The following is an 8,261-nucleotide window of genomic DNA, read 5'->3' as shown; positions in this document are numbered from 1 at the left end:
ATAGGGAGAAATCAAAACCTTCATACACTGGTGGTAGGAATATAAATTGTGCAGTCACTGTGAAAAGCTGTCTAGCATTTCCTCAAAGGATTCAACATAGAGTTACCATAGCACCCAGGAATGACACTCCTGGGTGTAAACCCAAAAGAGTTCAAAGCATGTGTTCAAACAAAACCTTGTACACAATATTTACAATAGCATTATTCAGAATAACCAAAAATTAGAAACAACCCAAATGTCTACCATTCTAATGACTGGATAAATTAAACTGTTGTCTATTCATACAGTGGAATATTATTCGGCCATGAAAAAGGAATAAAGTGACTGATTCATGATACCACATGAACGAACATTGAAAACAACACAATAAGTGAAAGAAGCCAGACACAAAAGTCCACGTATCATATGATTCCATTCATATCAGACATCCAAAATAGGGAAATGCACAGAGACAGAAAGTAGATTAATGGTTGCTTAGAAAGATAACGGGACACAGGAATGATGGCTAAAAGGTAGGAGCTTCTTTTTGAGGTGATTAAAATATTTTAAATTTGTGGTGATGGTTGCAGAACTCTGACTATACTAAAAATTATTAAATTGTACACTTTAAGTGAGCAAATTAGATGACATGTGAATTATATATCGATAAAACCATTTTAAAAAACAAAAGTGAGTAAAGCAATGATAGCAATGATGAAAGATCACATAGAAAAAATAAAAAAGGATTTGAAGAGGCAATTCCCAGAATGGGAAATACAAATAGCCAATGCACAAGACATGGTATTGACCTCATTAGTAGTCAGGGAAATGTAAAACAAAGCAGAGATACCTTTTTATTTAACTACAAGAGATGGGCAAGAATTACGAGAGAATATAGCATATGATGATTGAAATAATGTAAAAAAAAGTAGTCTTTTCACAAATCGCTGACTAGAATTTAAATTAGTAAATATTTCTGCAAGTTGCATATAATACCTACATTCACTACATTTAGAATACTCATACCCTTTGAGTTCCTAAGCCCTCTTGTAAGACTCCATCTCAAGGAAATAATGTATGGTACTGCAGCATTGTCGTGACAAAAGAAAGATTAGTTGGAAACGGAGAGATGTCTATGATTCTTTGTTAGTTGCAAAAAGCAACTGTCAGGGTATTGGTCCCATTTGATCCCGTTTTTGTAGAATCAAAAGGCAACAAATGTATATACGTATACATGTATGTTTTATTATATATGTACATGTATACATATATACATATGTATTTTTTCCAGGAAATCCATGGGGAAGAATATATAACAAGCTGATAAATATCTTGGAGAGGGTGGGGCACAGATAATTATGGACTTTACTTTTTGTATACATTTTTGTATTGTTTCCCTGGTTTTAATAAGAGATATTACTTTTGCAATTTGACAGATACACATTTTTAATTAAGAAGAAGTGGTGGGTGGAAAAACTAGAGAAGGGAATAACGGTTTTCAGTCGTTTCTGTATGCGCTCGTTTTACAGACAATGCGGTGGCTCCAGGCGACGCGTCTACGCGGGGGATTACAGTAACCTGGTTGTCGGTGATGAGTCAGAGTGCGTGGTGCTGATGCTGCTGCCATTTCATCACCTCTGTGAGCACAGCATCCATCCCTCTGCTCTCCCTGCGCCTGGGCCTACCTCTCCGCGAGCTTCCTCAAGCGATGTGCTCGCAAGGGATCTAGATCCGGACCCGAGCCACCCTCTGTGAGGCCTTGGCGGGACGACCCCTCTCCCCGCACAGGGCCAGGGATAAGACCTGCGGAGCCCGGGCCATGGAGGCCATCTGGCTGTACCAGTTCCGGCTCATTGTCATCGGGGATTCCACGGTGGGCAAGTCCTGTCTGATCCGCCGCTTCACTGAGGGCCGCTTCGCCCAGGTTTCAGACCCCACTGTGGGGGTGGATTTTTTCTCGCGTCTGGTGGAGATTGAGCCAGGAAAACGGATCAAGCTCCAGATCTGGGATACCGCGGGTCAAGAGAGGTTCAGGTGGGAGCGCAGTCGGGGCCGCGAGCAGTGGGAGGGTCTTGGGAGCTTACACAGCCCCTGGGGAAAGAGGACTTCCTGGTCCCGGTGGCGGCCCGCTCATTGGGGTACCGAAGGTCTGAAGGTTTCTGCTTAAGCCCACCTTCCCCTAGCTGGGAGTTCCGTGCAGGGAAAGAAGCGCCCTGGCAGGAAAGGCCAGTCAGTAACACGGATTGCTTGCACCACAACTCCACCATCCTGCCCCTTGGTGGCTAACAAGCCAGTAGGAATTGGCTTGTAATTCATCAGTCTCAGTCCCTATGCTGCATACTTTTTAAAATGTGACCAGGTCATCCCAACATATATAGACATATATGATGTAAAGATAGACATAAGTACAGATACAGACATATTATGTTATATATATATATATATATATATATATATATATATATATATATATATGAAATAGATACTGATGATTGATTCCCTCTTGCAATCAGCACACATTCAGGGAGCATCCACTCCATTCCACACATCGGGCTTGTTTCTGAACAAATTAACACAAGGGGATGCCGTGTAAACAAAACATATATAGGCCCTTCCCTCTTAAAACTTCTGTGCTAGCATAGTGGAGGCGGTGGGGAACAGATCATCAGCAATTACACAACAGAGAGTCTTGTTTAGATTTGTATGCCCACTCCCTACTATAAATCTTAGCACATAACATGTAATCAATGAACAGGTTTAATTTTCTTGTACAATCCTTAGTTTTTCCTTTGTAATGTGCATCATTTGTAAATATATGTATAATATATACAGAGGTAGGAAAGACTACCTGGAGAATATGAGGCCTGGTGAATATTACAGGAAACAAGCCCAGGGAGAGGAAGCAGCATGTATAGCGACAGAAGTGATAGAGAGCAATGTACACAGAAAACTTTGAGAGAGCAACTTGAACTGAAGTCACATAGAACATCAGGAACTAGATCAAAAGGCCTCAATAGCCCATGTTTATGATCATTTATTCATCTATTGCACATTAATTGAGCATAGAAGATACTGGTTAGGTGGTTAAAGAGGGATAAGCAGAAAAGATAACTACAAACTTAAGATGTCTCCAAATCCCCACTTCCACAAACAGTACTGGCAAATATCCTTGTACAGGTATACTTTGAACTTGTGAATGCATTTCTCATAAGTGAAGAAAGGTGTCTTTTTTATATTTATTGGAATATCTGTATGAATAGCCTTTTCATATCTGCTACTTATTATTATTGGGTGATATCTATTTGTTAGAGGGGGTTTTTTGGATTAGGAATATTTACCCTTTTTCTAGCATGCATGGTATAAAATATTTTCCAAATTAGTCATTTGTCTTTGGACTTTGTTCAAGAAATTTTTTTTTTATCCTCACCTCAGGACATGCTAATTTATATGTTTTTTACAGAGAGGGGAAGGGAGGGAGAAAGAGAGGGACAGAATCATCCATGTGAGAGAAACATTGGTTGCCTTTCGCAAGCTCCCGACCAGGGACAGAACCCACAACCCAAGCATGTGCCCTGACCAGGAATCGAACCTGGGGCCCTTCGGTTTTTGGAACAACACCCAGCCAACTAATCCACACCAGCCAGGGCAAGAAAATTTTTCAATGTACTGAAGGTTTTCATTTTTATACAGCTTTATGTTGTGCTTAAAAGGGGTTTTGTTACTTTCTAAATACTCACTTTGTTACTTTGTAATACTGATGTAATAACGTATTTTAGAGTTTCGAAAGGGATCTACAGCTTTCTTATTGATGTCTTGAACCAAGCTGTTCACAAATCAAAACTCTTGACCATGACCCATGAGTCTTCAAACATAAGGGAATTAGAACTGTTTTCATTCCCTAGGGCTGGTTTGGCTGGTTCTAGGGACTTGAACCAGTTTGCTCTTCCCATCATATAGTCTGGACTTTAACCCTCTGGAAAATGTTTATTCTGTTACCATTAAGTCATTTGCCATAAGCCTTAACTATTCAGTCCTCATTTTTATCTTCTTCATCCAAGAAGACAGAAAATCTAAAAATAGGCATAGATAAAAAAGCCCAATACTCTAATGCAACCAGTTGTAGAAGCAAATAATTCTAAGCCCTAAAGCAAAGTACTGTAATGTGTATTGATAATGAGATTCCTCAAATCAAGAAATTAAAAAGCTGAAGTTTGGCCCTGGCTGGTGTGGCTCAATGGATTGAGTGCTGGCCCGCAAACCAAAAGGTCACCAGTTCCATTCCCTGCCAGGGCACATGCCTGGGTTGTGGGCCAAGTTGTGCAAAAGGAACCAATTTCTCTTGCACATAGACGTTTCTCTCCCTCTCTTTCTTTTTCCCTTCCCCCCTCTAAAAATAAAATATAAATAAAATCTTTAAAAAGATGAGGTTTCTTCTGTTTATGAAGTATAGCAAATTTATATATATATATTTTAAAATATTGTAATTAGAAATATTCTGATTATAATGTTTTAAATAAATCCTGCCATTTTAAGGGGAAGCTTTGACGATTTAGACAGTCTTGCCCAACTGGTGGCTCCTTATTCAGCCTCTCTGAAATGTGTCAGGAAAAATGGCTGGTAGGCACTTTGCTCAAGGCCTTTGCAGGCCATGTCTCTTTATCCTATTCCCAATGTCCTGAAAAATAAAAATAAAATTGTGTTTCTCCGCAAAATCATGCTTCTTTGCACGCAAGACATTGAGGACCCCTGTTAGGTTAAAATAATAATGGAATAATAGAAAGAGAAACATGTGAATGATAATTGGGAAATGGAGTATATTGTAATATACCTATATACTTATAAGCATTTTCTGTCAATGACCATAAATTAATCTTTTAAAAAATATTTTCTTTATTTATTTTTAGACAGAAGGGAAGGGAGGGAGAAAGAGAAGGAGAGAAACATCAACGTGTGGTTGCCTCTCACATGCCCCACACCGGGGAACCTGGCCTACAACCCAGGCATGTGCCCTGACTGGGAATCCAACCAGTGACCCTTTGCTTCACAGTCCAGCGCACAATCCACTGAGCCATATCAGTCAGGACAAATTTATCTTTTTAAAAATTCTGTTCCAGCCCTGGCTGGTGTGACTCAGTGGATTGAGTGCCAGCCTGTACACCAGAGGGTTGTCAGTTTAATTCCCAGTCGGGGCACATGCCTGGGGTGTGGGCCAGGTCCCCAGCAGGGGGCGTGTGAGAGACAAGCACACATTGATGTTTCTCTCCCTGTCTTCCTCCCTTCCCCTCTCTCTAAAAATAAACAAGTACTCTTTTTAAAAAATGCATTTCAACTACTAGAATTTATAATGAGCCCTCCAAGTCACAGAACACTTTGGCATCCATTATTTCATTTTGCCTCAGGATAACCTGTGACTTAGGTGTCTTATTTTGCAGAACTGGAAGTCTCCTTCAGTTATTCAGCTGTTGGGGTGGGAGAGTTAGCCGTGGTTCTACCTGAATTGAGGGAAAATGCCTCTAAGTCCATGAGCATTCATTTCTAGGTGATATTTCAAAATTTTGCTCAACTGAAAATTCACATATTATGATTATGGGATGACATTTGTATTCCATTGTTTTTTTTTGGGGGGGGGGTTGTAACATGTTTTTTCAATTAGCATAATGGGAAGGGTGGTTGAGGGACTGAGAGAAAAATTTGAAGGTATTAAGAAGTACAAATTGTATCCCATTGTTAAAAAAAAAAGAAAATCATTTTTACTAAAGAACTGTGTCAGTAACTATAAACAGTAGAATACACTGAGTTCATTGAAGTACATACAGGATTTGGGGCATGACCTTAATTCTTTACTTCTTTCTTTTGTTTTAGATCCATCACTCGAGCCTACTACAGGAACTCAGTAGGTGGTCTTCTCTTATTTGACATTACCAACCGCAGGTCCTTCCAGAATGTCCATGAGTGGTTAGAAGAGACCAAAGTACATGTTCAGCCCTACCAAATTGTATTTGTTCTGGTGGGTCACAAGTGTGACCTGGATACACAGAGGCAAGTGACTCGCCATGAGGCAGAGAAACTGGCTGCTGCGTACGGCATGAAGTACATTGAAACATCAGCCCGAGATGCCATTAACGTGGAGAAAGCCTTCACAGACCTGACGAAAGACATATATGAGCTGGTTAAAAGGGGGGATATTACAATCCAGGAGGGCTGGGAAGGGGTGAAGAGTGGATTTGTACCAAATGTGGTTCACTCTTCAGAAGAGGTTGTCAAATCAGAGAGGAGATGTTTGTGCTAGTCAGGCCTTTTTATTTACAAAACATGCTCTCCCATCTGAACTTAAAAGTGATCTAAATGAATAGAATCCTTGTGTCACTGAAGAGAACCCAACCTTATTTTGGATACCAAGTGAACCTCCTTCCCAAGGGGCACTCTGACAGGTTGTGGGCAGATGGATGGGGGAGCCTGGGTGCTGTGACTGAGGGACTACATTACTGGCATGGCCAAGCACTGTTTTGTGGCCCATGCTGGGCAGTGGCTGCTCTGTGTGCCCTTTGTAAACCACATGTCAAGAGCCTGAGGTTTGGGGAGCCAGGCCCCAGAAAAGTATACCCACAAACAAGACAACTATTTCTTGGTATTTCAGCTCATTCATTGGTCATGAACATAAAGACACATGTAAGGGGGAAAAGAGTATATCATTGGGAACAATTAGCAAAACTAAAAAACTGAGATTATCTTAATTCGTGAGATTATCCTATACCAAGTGTGCGTACTAGGTTTGGTTAAAGTGTACCAATTAGCTTCTAAACAGCTTATCTGTAAAATGATGGGTGTGGACCAGGTATTTACTAAGACCCTTTCAAGGCCTGGTGTTCTAGTAAAAATTGTGTGACTATGAAAAGGGAGGCTATTTGCACACTGTTATCACATTGGGGGAAATCTACACCCTTGTGATAGAATAACCACAGATAGAAAGAAACTGTCCCATGCTAAATACCTTGTAAGTTGAAGAGAGAAACATTAACTCAAATGCCGTACCCTCTTTTCCCTCTGAGTATGCCTGGGGTTTCACCGCATTGGCAACTGCAATCTAGAAGTAAACAACGGGCCTGTTTCTTCAGGGCATGGCAACAACACAGGGAGTGCCTCTGAAAACAGGCACTCACTCATCAATCCTGTACTAGGTACCTTCTCAACAGGAGGCGCTATAATTCTTACAAACACCTTACAGTCACTTGAATTACTTACTTAATCCGCATTAACGGGGCTGTGAGGTTTTCTTCTCCATTTTACAAAAGTAAACTAAGAGGCAGGAGATTCACTTGGCCAAGGTGAAGGTGTCTTGACTCCTGGTTCTTGTTTCCCTGCATTGTCTTGCTGTCAGATGAAGGAACTGTTATTAATTTGTTCACTTTGGAAGAGATATGACTGTAAATAAATGTTCTCTACATGTTAGGATGTTTCCTTATTGATTACAATTCAACTATAATGCTGAGGGAACCTAGGGATCAATCAAAGGTAAAGCCCATTCAGGTGTTACTGACAAGAAGGCTTTAAACAAGTGAATAATTGCACAACTGAAAACACCTTAGAACTGTGTATGCTAGAAGTGTTCTTATCACTGAAACACAGTGGACACATTATTGAAAGGAACCAAATACAGCAATGGGAAGTGGGATGGGAATAAAATACTCACCGGTTTGCCATATACCTATACTAGGTTCCTGTCTGCCCTGGCAAGTAAGCTCTCTTAATTCTCAGGTGAACAGACAGATAACTGCATCAGAAAATTGGAACAGTTGGCTTGAGGTTCCATTACCTTCTTGAACAGAGGTGATGCTTTAAATTATTTTTTGAATTGTAGCCAGTTCAGCTAGGCAAAAGCCATACTTTTCACAGTAAGAAAATTCTGATTAGAGTCAGATTTCTCATATTCATTGTGATAGGAAAGCCTGAGAATGGTAAATTGCTTTGCGATATAGTGTTAAACTTCAGTATGAATGTGATTGAATTTGAAAATGTGGAAATTTACTTCAGTCAGAATAAAGAAGCCAAATCATAAATATATGGAAACAAACCTTGTTCGCCCAACCTACGCCATCAACTACAAGTGAGCCAATCACGATCTCTCCTCACATTTAACATGGCCAGGCTTGGGCAGAGTAACTAAGTTTTGTGATTGTAGATGACAAATAAAAATTGCTTCTCGGCCTTTTGTCTAGGATCAAGTGTAGATGACAAATAAAAGATGGTAATTTGGGTTAATACGAAGTTTATCAACTACTATA

General features: G+C 40.2%; 1 protein-coding gene across 1 annotated transcript; it reads left to right on the top strand.

The window, feature by feature from the left end:
* Positions 1–1,502: 1,502 nt before the first annotated feature.
* Positions 1,503–6,343, top strand: RAB39B (RAB39B, member RAS oncogene family). Its single transcript, XM_024564353.3, has 2 exons — positions 1,503–2,013; positions 5,842–6,343. Exons 1-2 carry the CDS (start codon positions 1,799–1,801, stop codon positions 6,266–6,268), a joined length of 642 nt encoding a protein of 213 aa, XP_024420121.1. The 5' UTR covers positions 1,503–1,798; the 3' UTR covers positions 6,269–6,343.
* The last annotated feature ends 1,918 nt before the right edge of the window (positions 6,344–8,261 follow it).

This window comes from Desmodus rotundus, chromosome X (assembly GCF_022682495.2).
Source record: "Desmodus rotundus isolate HL8 chromosome X, HLdesRot8A.1, whole genome shotgun sequence".
NCBI lineage: Eukaryota > Metazoa > Chordata > Mammalia > Chiroptera > Phyllostomidae > Desmodus > Desmodus rotundus.
This window is presented reverse-complemented; position numbering and strand designations above follow the sequence as displayed.